The sequence below is a fragment of the Pholcus phalangioides genome, unplaced genomic scaffold (assembly GCF_987345545.1).
Source record: "Pholcus phalangioides strain wild (caught in Gottingen) unplaced genomic scaffold, Ppha-v1.0 ptg000002l_1, whole genome shotgun sequence".
Classification (NCBI taxonomy): Eukaryota; Metazoa; Arthropoda; class Arachnida; order Araneae; family Pholcidae; genus Pholcus; species Pholcus phalangioides.
This window is the reverse complement of record NW_028301595.1, coordinates 12,472,163-12,489,917: the sequence shown is the minus strand read 5'-3', so window position 1 is coordinate 12,489,917 and position 17,755 is coordinate 12,472,163. Positions and strand designations below refer to the sequence as shown.

Sequence of the window (17,755 nt, the reverse complement as noted above, 5' to 3'; positions counted from 1 at the left end):
AACAGTTGTAGATTTGCCATATATAATCTCTCAGACCCTACAAATATATTCACTGAGCACCATCGCATATATTCCGCTGGTATATAAATAAATTTCCACTTTTTATTGCCTTACATACGATACACACTCAGTAGAAATATACATATTTCAGTCACATTGCGAAATGAATGCCGAGTGCTACGTGAAAATCAAATATAAAGTTTGCATAATGAGCTTTGCTTTTCAGATCACCACCAATGATGTATCATTCAATAATTTAATTCGGTTAGATGAGGTTTTAAACTTATTTGAATCTTGACTGTTCATCATAGATTTGTTAGATTCGTTTTAAGGATTCTCAGGTTAAAAAAAAATTTCTTAAGATCCATATCGCAATGGATAAAACAGAGCTGCCCTTGGGGGTGGTGTGGGGTTGCAACAGATGCAATCATACCAGGTCCTGCATTTCGCCCCCCACCCACCTGCATCATTTACGGTAACAATGGTTTCCCTTTCATAATTTCTGAATTTTTATAAATTCTAGAAGTCTTCATTTTCATCCAGAGAAATAATTCTGGAATTTTTTAACTTCATAAATTCTGAATTTCCATCATATCTGGATTGTTTTAAAAATAAATTCTGAATTTTCATCAATCCTGTAATTCTGAAAATTCCCTTAAATTCCGAAACTATTTAATTTATTCTAAATTTTCGTGGGGGGGGGGGGAAGAGAGAGAGAGAGAGAGAGGATGGGATTATTTTTTGTGTATTTATTCTCTGAATTTTCATGATTTTAATTTTCTGAATTTGTGATTTTAATTTTCTGAATTTGTGATTTTAATTTTCTGAATTTGTGATTTCCTTTTTCACTTTATTCTTCATTTCCACCAATGTTCTGAAATTATTTCTTTCATTCATTCATTCTAAATTTTCATAGGTGCTGGAATATAAAAAAAAAAAAAAACTCTGGGCACCTATTATTCTCACACTGGGCCCAGCATCTAGTAAAGGCGGCCCTGGGACAATAGAATAAAATTGTGGAATAATAACCGTGTTATCTGTTTTACATTATATCTTGTGAGTGGACACTTCACAATTGCCAATAATAAACATATCTTGCCATTATCTTTCATTAAAGTGCTTCCTAAAATTGACGAAAGTATCAGACGGTCTTGATGAATAAACAAAAGTTTTGGAATAAATAAAAGAAATAATTTCAAAATAAAAAAGTGATAATGAAAGATAACTATGAATAAAGTCATTTCAGAATTCATCAAAATTCAATTTTAACTAAATTTCAGGAATAATGAAAGAAATAATTTCAGACCTGATGAATAAAATAAATTCAGAAGTATATATATGCAAAAAAAAATGTTTTAAGAAAAAAGAAAACCAAAATGAATTTTATGAGTGAAATAGATCTATGCAGTGGGTTGTCAGCAGGAGGGGTGACCCCATGCATGGGTTCGAAAAGTGTAGGCGTTTCTGAAGGGTGGCTATGCCTAATTGCATTAATAATGCCAACCCTTGTTCTTGACGCCTGCCTTCTCAAAAACATGTTGGATGGGGGAAAAAAAAAATGAAAAAATGTTAAAAAAATACAATATTTGAAAAATATATACAGAGCTTCAGATTATAAGCTCAAAGAAACATGAGAAAAATATATACAAAAGTTACAGGAATACAATAATTACAGTGAATATTTTATAAAGATCATGAAAAAAGTCAAAAGTAAATAAAAAGTCCAAAATTGTATTAAAAAAAAAATCACCGGTCATACCTCAAGAATGGGAAACTTGTTGTTTCGAAGATTTTTCTGGAAATGTCATTGAAGAAAGCCGTTGGAATACTGTTGCCAGACGCTGCCTTCTGCACACACACACAACGACATTTTAAAAGACGTCACTTCTAAATTAAAACTAGCTTCCCCACTCATAAGGCATGTCTGGTAATTTGTGACTTTTTTTGGACTTAATTTATTTTCGACTTTTTCATAATCTTTGCATAATACTCACAATAATTATTGTATTCATGTAACTTTGTTTGTTATATATTTTGCTTATGATTCTTTGAGCTTATAATTTGAAGCTCTGTATATATTTTTTCAAATATTGTATTTTTCAAAATTTTTTCATTGTCTGTTTTTCTTTCAACCTGTTTTTGAGAAGGCAGGCGTCAGGGAATAAGGGATGGTATTTTTCATGCAATTAGGCGCACAGCCACCCTTCAGAAACGCCTACACTTTTTGAACCATGCATGGGGTTCCCCGGATGACAACCCACTGCATAGATTCTATTTCACTGTCATAAAATTCATTTGTGTTTTCTTTTTTCTTAAAATAATTTTTTTTTTGCATATATATTTTTTTGAAAGAACAAGTGAGCAGCACTAGCGCGTTTGTCATTCAAAAAATACTTTTCTTGCTACCTCTTCATTTTTATCTTCACATTTCTCTTGTATTTTTATCCTACTATATACAGTCAAACCTCGTTAATGAGTCACTCTTGGGAGAGCAAAAATATGACTTAGTAAGCAGAGTGACTCGTTAAACGGAGTAAGCCATAGCTGTGCAAATTCCTACCTGAGGACAATTGGGACTTCCAAAAAGTGACACGGTAAGTGGAGTGACGTGTTAACAGGGTGACGCACTAACAAGGTTTGACTGTATATATAATTTCAGAATTTTTTTTTAATTCAGTGGAACAGATAGAACAAAATTAATGAGAGACATAACTCTAGAATAATAAAAATTTAAAATCAATTAAAATTCAGAAATAATTCAGAATTTTCCTCAAGTGTTCAGAGATAATGAAATAAATTATTTCAGAAATGAAAGTAATAAATTTAGAATTAATGAATGAAATGATTTTACACTCGATAAAAGAACTGATTAATGAAAAAATAAAAATTAATGGAAAAAATAATCAGACACAAATAAAATGAATGAAAAAAATATATTTCAAATTGATTAAAGAAAAAAAAATGCTGCACTTAATTGGAATAGTTTCAAAATTAATAAAAAAATTAAAATTAATGGAAATTCAGAAATAATGAAAAAAAATTATTCCAGAATTTTAAAAATTCTTCAATAATTTTGCCCCTCCCCTTCGCTATTTGACTCGAGCAAATTCATTAAAATGCCTCTAATTTCAGACTTAAAATTCCCAAAGTGCACAAAAAACTATTCACTATGAGAACTCGTCATAAACCAATTTTAGTAAGTTATCAATTATTCAAGATTCTACATCAAGGTTTAATGCATCAATCGAATGTGATCACTAATCGACAAATATAATTACATAAACAAATGCACAGTTGCACTTATAATAGAATTATAATACTATCAAAAATCTCTAATTCGGTTGACATAGTAGAAAAGTATATGCAGTGTCGTCTTAATGCGTGGGCCTACCCGGGCACAGCCCGGGGCATCAAGAGAAGAGGAGCCACAGAAAAATAAAAAGCAGTTGAATTTTTCAAGAATTTGCAAGGTAGGGCCTCAGAAAAATCACTTGGCCCAGGCCCATAATGCTCTTAAGACGGCCCTGAGTATATGGTTGTATTAAAAAATAATTCGCAATTAAAATAATAATTATAACGCATGTCTATCAGTTACGATGCATTATGTAAATGATTGAAAACAAACTAAAATACCCGCTGACATTAAAAACACATTAAAAGCATAAACGAAATAGTATTTTTGTATTGCCTTTCATAATGTTTCGATTTTGATTTTAAAAAATTCAGTATAAAAATAAATAACGATGCGAAAACCCCATGAAGAGAATAACACTAGATATCCTCGTGTAACATCATAAGGTGGGAAATAGTTTACTTTTTCTAAATTTAAAACAAAGTATCAAGTATAAAAATTTGGCAAACATACAAAAGAAAATAAATGTTGAAAACAGGAACTTTTAAGGAACATATTTTGGCAATGTCATTTGGTTGGTGTTTTACACTTAGATCAATGCAAACTTTGAACTGCTTAAGATAATAGAAAGAGTGGTACCTATAAATGCTGTATAGAGGGTCAAGCCACACTTTTGTTACCAAAAATGTTGGTACACAAAAAGTTTAAAAAATGAAATAGCTCACATTGAGAATCTATCGTCTAATCAAAGCAGCTTTGCCAAATATTTCTAATATAACGATTTGAGGTATTGAGAGTGGCATAAGAGTAGCTGACATGCTCAAGCACTCAGTATTTTGTAGCATGGGCTCGAGCACCCCCAGAATTGATTTAGAAATCAAAATGCCTACATGAAACTCGCATTGAGCACCCACAGATCTAAAACACTTCGGAGACATCCATGGGTATTGGTACAAGAATGATTATTTTCAGTGTGACAATGAGAGTGTCAATATCCAATTCTATTCCTATGATGTATGCTATAAAGACAATATTGTCAAAACCAACAACAATCTTCAAAGCATTTTTCAGAAGAAAAATCATTCTATCGATTAAATTAATTACGATATATATTAAGCTTTCGACTGTATTTTTTTCTCACCCAAATGTGATCAGGAACACACATCTTATACACTTTAAAATAATGTAACATTTTATATAATTGAAGTAAACATTCATTTTTTCATACAAAATTGACGTTATCAAGGAATTTTTAGAGTTTGCATTGCTAGTGTTGATCAAAGAATTATTGCTGCCAGAATTATCAAAAATAAAAAAGAACATTCCACAAAGAATGAATGAAATAATAACAGATTTGATTCAATAAAATCCATAAATGCTGGGGGGTATAGAGGGAAATCGACTAACCCAATGCTCCCATTGCTGATTTGATAAATCTCGAAAAAGGGGGGGATGGGGGAAAAAGATACAAATAAAGAGATCAAACAAAAACTTCATCAATGAAATGCAATATGTACATAACAATGCCCATCTCTGTCATCAACAAGCTTGAAAGACGCACTAGAAAAAAAAACAAAACCACGCTACTTGACTATCAACATAGGGGGCGCTGTAGCTGTTGTGGAAGAGTCCGTAGAGGGTGGCGTCGGAAGCTGTGGTATTACACAATGTTCAGTCTTCATGGACCTGCTGTAATGGGGCTGAATGAGATGATGAACACTCAAGGGGTGGTGGTGGAGCAGATGTTGATGGTGGTGGTTGTTGTGGTGATGGCTTTTGGGCTTGTCTTCCTGTATCATCCCGTTGCTGTCCAATCTGGGCTTCCTATCCATCTCGTGCTCTTCTGGTGGACTTGCGAGGCCAAGACTGAACTGTGGGGATGGATTGGAATTGTTCGTGTCACTGTCATCTCCGCTTTTGTTTGAGTCTGGTGTTGGAGCCTCCACGCTCCCTGTACTACCTAAATTGTCCTCACTTTCACCTGCATTATCACTTCCATCGAGGTAGCGAATGCATTTCTTCTTTCGCCTGAAAAAAAAATGTATTAGAAGAATGATTAACTATAAAAATATGTCACAAGTTTCTTGATCGAAGAAAGCATATTGATGTACTAGTTCAAAAAGGCAACAAGTCAGAACATTGCATTTTTGAGTTATGCACATCATGGGAGAAAGGTGGAAAATGCCTCTACATATAATTCCCAACAAAACAACTCTTAACTCTGCTTATACGCTCCCCACTGCAACTAAATCTGAGCAAACTCCCATTGAGTTCCATACAAAATGAATCTTTAAAATGCAGATATCTTCAAAATATGGAACTTTGAGTTGTTGCCACTTTGAACTAGGTTGTTGATACGCAATACTGTATGTTGTACACAATCAAAAATTTCAAAATTAATGTCCAAATAAATAATCTCTGCATATATATTGCATTCGTTCATTCCCAAATGTAAAAAAAATCCGATATATTAAAAAAAAACACTATTAAGTCTATTGTTCTAAAATTTTTGCTCTCCCTTAAAAATACCTGTTGTCTTCCTCAGAAAGAAATTTGTGGCTATGGCTTTGAATTGATTATTACTTAACCATACATGCACTTCGTACACATTGGTGATGTAAAATTCTCAGTGGGATTTCTAATGAATTGGTGCATGCAGGAATGTGTTGTGTATATATGCGGGATCCTAACATATTTATGTTCTCAGAGTTGTGCTTGCTTCGCATTCTTGCTGGTGATACCATCTGCCTTCCATATTTTCATGTTATGAAGTATCTTGTTGAAGATTTGGATGTTCTCTGCGGAGAGACTTTTTCAAATTAGAGACTGGGTCGTATTTGCACCTTGAAGCTCGAAAACCTTGGAATCTACTGCTAAAACAAACTCAGTGATGATCTCTTGATGCCTAAGCTACATCATGATACCACCTTTATTGGTCTCTCAATGAATGTTATATAATACAAAGAAAACATTGAGATGTAGGGGGTAAGGGTTGCTAGAAATCCTGTATATACAACATGCAACAGTTGACGTGGGGCTGCCCTATCTGAATTTATGCAAGTTTCTTTCATAAATATGTTCAGGGGTGCTGCTAACTTTCAAAAACATAACTTCTACAAAATACCTAGACCCCCCCCCCCCATCATAGACTTCTATGTCACTGATGATGCATGCAGCATACAGGTGAAGGGGCAAAAACTTGAATTGATACTGGAAAGAAATATGATTGAACAGAAACAATGTTTCACATTTACCTGCACGGTTTACACCAACTGCTCTGTTGATCGAGGCCAAACCTGGCCCTGCACTTCTTGAGGTTGTTGGCGTCTAAAAACAAAAATAATGTGAGAATTCAGAATAACAACATTAAAAACTAAGGTAATAAAAATTTAGTTATCAACATTTCATATTGCTGCAAAAACAAATACAAAAGTTCCAGTTTGACCAAGTGTTCATATTCCTAATATGAAAGCTGAAACATATCCATTTCCTCCATTAGAAATGTCTTTACATTGAGGATTGCATATCCTGTATCACACATACTCGACAAAGATATATCCAACATCAGTAATCATACAGTAAATATGAAAAAAAATCTGAAATTCAGCCCTGATATTTCCATAGTCCAATGACAAAAATCAAAGCGTTAACATCAAACAAATCCCCTTCCCCCATTCTATTAAAAGAATGGCTATCAATCTTTGAGACATGAACATGATATCTGTTGTGATCATCTTTATTCCACCTTTTTGACAGCATGTTTGGCATCACATAAATAGCCAATCAAAGGTTACCCAACATGCAAACACAAACTAAAAATTTACAGAAGGAAAGTTAGCAAGAAATAAAGAAATGATAGTTTTATTTTGTTCTTTTTTTTTTTAACAAAACATATCTTAGAAGATATTTAGCACATGGACGAAATGTCAGGGCTGATATATTTAAACATACGAGTTCAATATACCATCATCAGAAAAATCATAAAACAAAGGAGTAAGTGTATAAGAGATGGTTGTAAGGAAAAGATATTGAGTTAGTATACAGTGAACAATTAGACATGCAACAATCATGCAAACATCAGATTCACGAAGCCATTCACTAAGAGAATGGAAAAAAAAAGCACAATAAACTCCATGCAAATATCATCAGTTACATACCTCAAATTCATGTTTACGAGATCAATACTACTACTGTTATCCAAAGGCTCTTTAAGAGCATAAAAATTCTCTACAAATACATCAAGCATTCGTATAGAAATATTTGGTATTTTTCCCCTTCATATCGAGCGATATCATGGGGTAATAAAGACAGAGAATTTTACAAATGTGTTCTTATAATATTTCAATTTCATTGATTAAAGCTATTGCTTTGAACTAGAGCTGCAAGAAAGTTGGAACTGTGCATCACAGGAACTCGAATAGCATGATATGACAGGGGAATCAGGGAAATAATGAATGCACACAGGTGTCCTAATACAAATCTCTGCACTCTCACCTCAAGGTACAAAGACAAATCAGGCCATCCAATCCATCCAAAAATGATAACTCTGATAACCAAAATTCTTCATAGATGGGACAAACAATTATACTTTGGACCTGATTTAACTACAAAAAATTGTATTCAATAGCTCCCCCAGTTTAATAAACTTGGTTACTCTCTGCGATCATTTTTAAAGAAAATCTGAAATCTGAAAATCTGTTTTTAGTTTTTTTTCATAGAATTTGAAACTTTCACCACAAGCACTCAAGGTTTCACATAAATCAGGATCACACACCAACAGGCATTAGGAAAGAGAAGAAAAAAAAAAAAAAAATCACACAGCTAAAGATGAAAAGGGAAAAAAACTCAACACAATGTTGCTGTCACTCAGGTGGAATAAAATAAGGAAGAAAAAAAATTATAACTAGCTAATCTAGACGAGGGTAGCGAAAATCTACTTACACACGATTTGACCTACCCCTCGCTGCATGTTCATGTATAAATATTACACAATTAGATTATTGTTTTTTCCACTTCCATAGGCACAAACACATACACAAGTAGATATTAATTTACATGAAATACGGAAATAAAGCAGTTTGGTAGAACAAAAAAAAAATTATCCAGTAAGGAATTTGTGTGAATGGTCAAATTCAAATAAATCTTGTTTCGCCTCAATTTGTTTCGCTAAAATTTCTTGTTTCCACACTTATTTTTTGAAATTCAATTTTTTCCCTCTACGGTGATTAGGATATGTAAGTAAAGGGATAAAAAGATCCATGAAATCATTTCAATAAATTGGAATTTACAATCTGATCATTATCCAATGATACATATTCCACATAACTTTTTACCCAATCAAGTGAGAAAATAAGTATTTCCAGTAGACTGATTTTTTACATGTACATTCTCAATGAAAATATAACCTATAGGGTGCATACAGTTTTCTAGCCTAACACAAAAGAATTACACACATTTCCTCCCCAGAACTCTGCAATCAGACTCATCCCATTGCAGAGATCTCCTCTAGTCTGGCTATGTGGCAGTCTAGAAAACACAGATCACTTCTACAGTGTCAAACCTATCATTTTTAACCGAACAGTCTTCAAATTAAGAAACAGAAAATTTTAAAATTGTGCACATATTTGATTGTGAACTCTATGTTTGCCACTTTGTGTACACAGATTAGTAGTGAAGAATTGAGCGATAGAAACATATTTGTTGTAAAATATTTGCTCAGTCCTTCCATGGTGGAGTGGAACATTTTAATAGTGATGTTGGAAAAAGAAATTTCTAAACTTAGAAAATACGACTGTAACTAATAATATGTAATAATACCTATGCTCAGGAAACATGAGTCACCAAAAGAAAAATTGAAATCGGCAAACAGGGAAAAAAATAGTTCTTTGGTGTATTTCTTACCTCCATCCTGACTTCGGTCTTTTTTGCGTTTCTTCTTCTTGACAGCTTGTGCGTAATTGTCCCTAGCACTCCATCCCGGGTATAGCTGCATGTGAAGTTGTCTTTCTTTTCGAGCCATTTCATAGTATTTAGCCTGCTCTTCTCTTGAGAGGCTGTGCCACTGCAAATCAAATCAAAGTATTATGAATCACAAAAAACTGACACCAACTGTTTTGAATGTTCGACATTGTATTAATCAACAAAAAACAAAAGTTCAATTTTTGATTCAAAATCTTAAGCATGGATGCTAAGTAAAATTATAGGCGTACTCTTCGTCCTAGAATTTGATTTATTGCTGCACTTTCTTTCAGTGTACATTCCGCCACAACTTTGGCTCTCATCTCCTTCATATAAAGCATGAAAGCATTGAGGGGCTTCTTTATGTGGTTCTTTTTGTCTAGCTTTGCCTGCTGTTGTTGCTGATGATGCTGGTGAGCATGATGATGCTGCATGCTGTTCGTTGCATTACTTGACTTGGCAACATGATACTTCGGTTCAGTGTAGTCTGATAAGCTCCTGCATAATAAATTAATTAATTAAATCACAGAAATGCTGAACTTGTTTGTTGATATAATTAAAGTCAACGATACAAGTTAATAAAGAAATTTAAATCTGTAACATTTCTTTTTCCTTCACAAGCTTCATGGCATTACCTATGGCTATTTTGTGCATGGTGTAGTTGTAATTCTTGCTTGGGAGAAGTAGATATAAGAGCAGGATGGGATATACCAGGATGTGGCGATATTCCTGGATATGGGGACAATAAAGTTGGTGGACTAAACCTTGGTAGACTCGCAGAAGTTACAACTGGTAATGCTCCAGAATATGCCGTTCTGAAACCTGAAGATGTTGTAGGATATAAAGCAGGTGCATGCCTATGAAAAGAAAAACAAAATTTAAAAAATGTGGAATTATATTACGGTGCACATGTTTTATTCCAAGTCAAAGGTCCAGATTTTTCAAAAAATAACTGGTCATTTAACGCATCACCCAGACTCATGATTGGTCACTTTTCAAAATGACAACCATTTGTTGGCTAATTTGCAGAGACGCTGGACTTCAAACTTGAATCATAATATAAACTTAAAATAGACTAAATCAAAGGTATATCACACATTAGAACCCCCCCCCCCCCACGTTAGTGAGAACATAACTCTAAAAAGTGTGAGAAATAAAATATGGGAGGGAAACAATATCCCATGCTTAATGGACATTTTGGATATGATGGGCCCTGAGTCAATGAAAATTTATGAAATCTATGTTGAGGGGGTATTGAATATAGCCAAACAGTCACTTCTCTAACAAGAATCTGCAGTCCATGCTCATGCATGTTTTTTCCACACATCCATTCAGAAAGTGTACTGTATTTTCTAAGGAAAGATATGTACCTGATTCTATCAATTCTTGATAAATCCATAAATTTTATCATGGCTGGAATCTCTGACAGTCCCCCCCCCCCCACCAGGCCAGACTTCAAAGGGGCTACTCTACTGTGAATTTATAGTGAAAAAAAAATTGCTCTGAGCTAGGGACTTGTCAGTCCCAGCCTTGTGAGAACCATGATATTTATTTACAGCAGTGAGTCCCAACGTGGGCGATGGAATGTTCCGGGGGGGGGGGGGGCAGTAGGAACTACGGGTATAACATAGGATCCTATGGGTCAGATTGCGTCAGTGGGAGATGAGAGAAAAAAATTCTGAAAAAGGGGGCGATGGGACATTGAACATTGAAGGACCGGACACACCCCGCTTCCCATCTCAGAGAGATATCGAAGCTTTCCCGGGGGATGGGTGTATCCGGAAATTTATTAATTTATGTGAAAATAACAATGATAGACATATATACAATAAATAATCTGGAATAAATAATTGTACAAATTGTGATCATATAGCATCATCCACAGATAATCAGTCCGTAATCGTAATAGTCCTTATATAAATAATCAAAAAATAATTTTTGTCTTGTATGTGATGGAATCTGGAAGTGAGTTTATCCAATCTAGAATATAACAATCTCGGCAATCAAGCTGTAATAAGATATAAATTGACGTCTATATAGTTTATAAGGTTTTCGCGGCCATCATTTGATAAAAATTGTTTTTTCGGGTTCGAAGACCGTCGTCCGTTTGAGTTTGTTCTCAACGTTTCCCCAACACTAGTGGTTGGCATCTTCAGGAGAATTGATAACTTTGATCCAGTTTATCAATTCTCCTGAAGATGCCAACCACTAGTGTTGGGGAAACGTTGAGAACAAACTCAAACGGACGACGGTCTTCGAACCCGAAAAAACAATTTTTGACGTCTATATGTCCGGCATCTCCATTTCATTCACACCCACCGGAAAAAGGAAGAAACAGTTGACACTTGTCTTCTTGGGCGAAAATTGTATCGATTATTAGATGGGCGATGGGACAAAAAAAGGTTGGGAAACTATGATTTACAGGGTTGACATATCATTGATATAGTCAAAGTCAAATTCAAAATTACAAGTTAATAAAGAAATTTAAGTCTGTAACATTTCTTTTATTCAACAAGACCATGGCATTTATTTACAGGTACAATAAGGCTGGGGCTGACAAGGCCCTTTGGGGACCATGGCATTTATCTACAGGGTTCTCAGTAAAATCTGCTTGATCATTTGCCTGATCAAAATTTCTGAAAAAAGAAATATAATTCAAAATTTTAACCATGCAAATGTTTTCAGAGTTTTTCCCTGTCACAGAAGTTTTCCCTGACTTATTATCAAATATTTCTTTGACTTTTCAGGAGGCTGGGAACCCTGATCCAACACAGAGATGCCCACTTTGAATGAAGGTTTCAAAAACGAACCTGGATAATTCACAGCACCAGGTACAAACTAGTTTGGATTACAAGATTTAGACATTGAAGACATTACAAGATTGGATCATTACAAGATTTTTTACAAGGATAATTATAATTAGAGCCCAATTAATTTAGAGCCCAGAAGTTCAGGCACAATGCCATAAATGCCTTTTTTTGCATATTTTCCAACTTTTTTGGTAAAAATTACATTGGACAGCCTTGTATGTGTATAGCAGACTGATGATTTTCCCAAGAGGTCTTGAATTAATGTTATGAGGTCTTGAATGATGTCTCGTGCAAGGCAGGGTAGGAGCAGACAGAGCTCTGGGGCCCATGTTGTTTTGATTTTATTTTTTGCACTATAAATGCACTGTAAACAATCATGACTATTTATTAAACATACATATCTAGTATTCAATTGAAGAGGTGTGTGACAGATGCGGCTACACAGGGCCCTGCATTTGAAGTAGTCCCACATATGTAGCAATATAAAAAAAAATTAATTTTTTTTACAAAAGTAGAACAAGGTAGACACGCTTCCCCATTAGAAATGATAATGATTATTCCAAATAATACAACAAATAAATGAGAATTATTCAAAACTCAAAGTCCCACAAATCATTTTATCTACTGGCTCTGTGTCTGGTAATGGTGGTCTTGGAATTGGCCTAATCCTGAGGGTCTACTAACATTTTATTTTGGATGTGAAATCAACTTGAATAAGGCAGTTATTGTAAATTATAATTAAAACAATAGACGACTTAAATGCAATCAATTTTTCAGCTAGTTTCTAGACCCTTAATATACCTATGTTTTTAGTTATTTTTTCTTCCAGAAACTATGCCCTTTTTTAGTGCTTATTTTAGGTATTCTTAGTGCTTTTTTGCCTGCCTATTTCGACCATTTTTAGGGCTTAAACTTCCGGGCTCTATTAATTAGTATAACTTTTTTAGAATCCCTTGACTTTTAGATTATAATCAAAATATTACAGTTAAATAGCCTTAATGAGTGTATAATTTATCCAAGGGAAATACATGCAGTGTATCAATTAGTGAAAAAAAATTTTTTTTTTACATATCCAACAAATTAATATTATGCATCTCAAATAAGAAAAATTTATTCATTATATATCCCTTCATGTTTAATAATTTTTTAAATAAACCATCGCTCATTAATGTATTTAATTCATTGAAAGGGGAAAAAAGGGATTTCTCGAGGAATAAAAAAAAAACTTTTTTTTTTTTTGAGATCATCAATTAAAGAAATTAAAAGTGAAAAATATCTGATTAAAATTCATGAACCTGATTCTTTTCTTTTTTCCTCCTATTATTAGAAGAGAATACAAAACACGAGCAGAACAATCTAATTATTGTTTTTCATATATTCGAATAAAGGGAAAAAAATTCAATTGAGCATTTGAATAAAAGAATGGGGGGGGGGGGGGGGGAGAGAAAGAGATGTTTTCAATAGTTTTTTCCCTTTTACCTCATTTTTCTTTGTTTCAATTAACAAACTGATTAAACAAAAATACAATTAATGCGACTTTTCCAGATTTTTAATGTATATATAATTAAAGGTTTTTTTTAAAGAAAATAATTATAGTAATCACTTAATAAATTTTTTCTTTCGAAAAAAATAGCTGTTATTTTTATATTACTAAATGATCATATGATTATCTTCATTATATTTGATGTTGAAATAAATGCTTATTTCATAGTTTATGGATATCAGTTAGGGTGTTCGCTACCCAGATGGAGGGAGAAGCTTGGGTCGAATCTGAAAATTAAAATCTGTATTTGTAGAATTAAATTTTGGTCGTTATATAAGGGTTATTTTATTATTGGGCTAGACATCTTCAACCTGTTCCTTGTCTGCACTTCAATGTTCTTTGAAAGACACAATGCTGACATCTGATTTAATGCAGTAGAACTTGGTTAATTCAAATTTCGGATAATTCAAAATTTCCCAACTTGCCCTTGAGTTCTCTAATTTAATGTTAAAATTTCTTCTTTAATTCAAGCACTTATCAAAGTTTTTGGATGATTTGAAATTGGAGGGGGGGGGGGGGAAATCATGATTTTTGTACAAGAAAATTTAGTTTATAAAAATTCTACAAGAAGCTAGGCATTGCTTTTCTCGATCAAGTCATTAAACAAAAATACGATACATTTTTAAAGACTAATAAAAGTTCAAAAATTCTGTTTCTTTTACTCTTTCTTTGATAATTTAATGCCCATTTTAACATTGTTCATGAAGTACATCAAGACTGTGTACCACTTGATGCCGATTATGTTGTTCAACCTATGGATCAAGGTGTACCATGCGAAATCTGAATCATGGGTCGGGCATGGATGTCTACTAACACTAACAAATTCCCTGGACAGATCGTAACGATCTCTTGGGAATACGTGCTCAGATCACAAAAAAATAATTAATAATTAAAATTTAGTTGTCATTAGTATGGAAAATATTGGAACGTTCAGATTGTAATATGTTAATGAAAGGCCCCATTTTCTTGATAGCATGAGAATGATAAGCAAAATTTGGCAAACAGTTTCATAACTGATATAATTTTAAAAACTGATCATTATTATATTGGTGAATGCTGATGATTAAATTACACTTCATAATTATTTTGCAGATCGAAGATAGATTAATTAGATAATTTGAACTTTTTTCCTGTGACTTCAAATTAACCAAGTTTGAATGTACTTGTTAGATCGGTGTTTCTCAACCCCCGTTGGCCCTGACATCAGTCAAACCTAGCTGTGGGGGGAGGGGGGGGGGGGAGAATTTGATGTTTCATTTTCCATTAATCATGTTTACAACTGAGCCATCCACTCACAAAAACAAAATCGACTAGGCCACAAGCTTCCTAAGGCCATCACAATCCCAATTAAATCCCTTTTTAAAATTGCTCTAAATATATATTGCATACCTATATTTACAGATAAAATTAGATTTTAGTATTACAAGATTGTAGTTTTTGCTGTTTTGGTTTCAATAATTGGGATTTAAGTCCCCCACCATTTCTTTGCCCCCTTTTGGTTATCTCAAACTTCCTCTGAAGTAAAATTCCAACTACAAAAATACCTATAGTACAGTAACATGAAAAAAAAAGTCTCATTCATATTTAAAACAATGTAATTATTCACCAAAGAAGACATTACCATTGTAGCTGATGCGTAAAGTCAGGATTAAATACAGGAGGATATTGACCAGGAGGACCCAAGTAAACAGGCGGCCTCGGAATGCCTGCAAATATAAAAGACATCAATCGATCAGGCAATAAAAAGATAACAAGGTTAGACTACGAGGTTATTGATGCACACAACATTGTCCAATACTGTGTATATAAATTAACTCATAGCAGAAATTAAATATTTGGACAGATGTATGTATAGGCTGTAAAATTCTCGTTTAAAATCAAAAAATTTTTCTGATTCAGAACTTTCTCTATTGAATTGAAATAATTATTTTTCCCCCCACTGTTAAAGAATCATGTATTAAGTCATCTCCTTCAAGTCTTTGGTATGAGCAGAGACCATCTTAATAGAATTATGAGTCATCATCAAGGCTGTCTACTGGTCTGACAACTGATAGGAATCGCTATGGATGTTCGAAGGTTTTGGACAATCAAACATTTTTTGCCTGATTGCTTCAGTCTGCATAGATTAAGCCAGGGGTTCTCAAACTGAGCTCCACCAACCTTTGTTAGGGGGGTGCTGTGGAGTGGGAGCTCTGAGAAAGGATTTTTGAATAGATCCTTTGTTAAACTGCTCTAGGAAGCCATGGATAAGCAATGATTATGGAAAAGGACACCGCGAATGGAAAAAAGTGTGAAAACCCCTGAAAAAATTAAGCCGTTCTTAATAAGAGAAATCTTTAGTATGCGTCATTTAGTAGAGGACATAGGTTTTTTCAGCAATGAGTTTGGGAAGTTTAATACACAGAAAACCCTGTACAAACTCAGAGGATTGTGGCAGTGTAGCAGTTTAAATGACACCAAATTGTGACACAACAGACAACACTTTAGAATTTTAGATAGTGCACTAAACATTTAGTACAGAAAATTCGCGATAGGTGACCACACAGCATGACGAAGCAGCCCATGGATGTCCAATGTGCCCCCCACTTTGTTAACATACGTTTGCCAGAGCTGAATGCAGTAAGTCAGGGAACAATAACCACTAGAACAAGGGTGCTCATGCTCAATCTTTAGGAGAGTGTGGGACACTTCATTACTTTGAAAACATGTTGTGGGTCACTTGAGTGATCTGGTGCTGTGCCCCAGGTCACTTGATAATGCAAAAAAGAAAATGAAAAATCCCTATGCATGTACAGTGAAACCTGTATGAAACAGAACGTCAAGACACTGAAATATAATAATACCACAATATAATATTCCATTTTAGACAGATTTCCGTTTTATAAAGGTGCAAATCAAAGCACTAATCATTGAACAGATTATATTTTTATTCTGTCTTAAACAAGTTTCCGTCTCATACAGTCAAGACATTCTGTCTTAGACAGGTTTGACAGTATTATATTAATTGGTATCAAATATGGGTGCTGATGCGTCAAAGGTGGAGCCGTATGATCTAATGTATATGTATGTATATATGAATTGACATCATCATCATGCCCCTCCCAGCAATAATGACCATGCCTCCCTCCCCCCAGACTTTCAAGTCGCCGCTGTGGTGGTCGAGTGGTCATAGTGACAGACTCGCATCGCGGGGACCCGGGTTCGAGCCCCACCGTCACCACAGTGGTGGTCGGCTGAAGTTGGTTTTCCGTGGTTCCCAACTTCGAGGCGCAAATGCGAGCCGATCTCCCCGTTAAAAAGTCTCGCCACAGAGAGCAACAGACCTACAAACAGTACAAATATTCAGTCACGACACATCACTCACTTCACTTCTGAGATATAGATGGCAGCACTGAAAAATCATACACAACACTAGATACGTACTCAGACTGTTAGGTGCACACAATTACACTTCCGGCACAACTCACTAGGTAGAAAATTGCCTCTGGCGATAGACATGAGTTGTGCTCGGTTAAAAAAAAAAGAAAAAAGACTTTCAAGTCTATCTCTGCCTATGGTATCATCATGCCCCCCAGCCAGAGACGGGCTTACGCATTTTGGGCAACCAAAATGATTTTTTCCAGATCCTAATAATTAAAATAGCCCCACCCTCCAGGTTCCAGTGCCCATGCTAGGAACTCTGCTGCAAAATGTGGGTACCATGTCCACAATATCTGTAGCACCACAATGGAAGGGCTGTCAGAGCTAGACGGCAGATTATCTCTGCCCAGGGTTTCACCTAAATACTCTTTCAGCTGTGGCATGCATGCATTTTGCTACCTCCTGTGTAGTTTTAAATATAGTACGCTATTAGAGTGAGAATTCAAGACTCTTTCTTGCCCAGCTCCCACTGCATTTTTGGCTTGAGCAGGGCCCGTTTCTGGCATAGGCAAATGGGGCATGTGACCATAACTTTTTTGGGGCTAAAATTGGCTGACTTTCACATTATAGGACCAGGTCCTTCCCCCCATGTCTCTGCCTCAAAGAACACTGCATCTAAAGGGCTCAAAATATAATATTTGCCCAGGACCTGCACGTATGAAATACAGGCCC

At 34.7% G+C, this 17,755-nt stretch overlaps 1 protein-coding gene across 1 annotated transcript in view; it reads right to left on the bottom strand.

Annotated features, from left to right (window-relative positions):
* Nucleotides 1-3,470: 3,470 nt before the first annotated feature.
* pan (transcription factor pangolin) overlaps nucleotides 3,471-17,755 on the bottom strand; it is a 197,374-nt gene continuing 183,089 nt past the window's right edge. The window contains exons 5-10 of the mRNA XM_089238439.1: nucleotides 15,285-15,369; nucleotides 9,946-10,167; nucleotides 9,562-9,808; nucleotides 9,254-9,413; nucleotides 6,607-6,679; nucleotides 3,471-5,380 (exon numbers count right to left, since the gene is read on the bottom strand). Coding sequence (XP_089094565.1) covers nucleotides 4,936-5,380; nucleotides 6,607-6,679; nucleotides 9,254-9,413; nucleotides 9,562-9,808; nucleotides 9,946-10,167; nucleotides 15,285-15,369 — 1,232 coding nt within the window. The 3' untranslated portion in view covers nucleotides 3,471-4,935. The remainder of the gene's footprint in view (nucleotides 5,381-6,606; nucleotides 6,680-9,253; nucleotides 9,414-9,561; nucleotides 9,809-9,945; nucleotides 10,168-15,284; nucleotides 15,370-17,755) is intronic.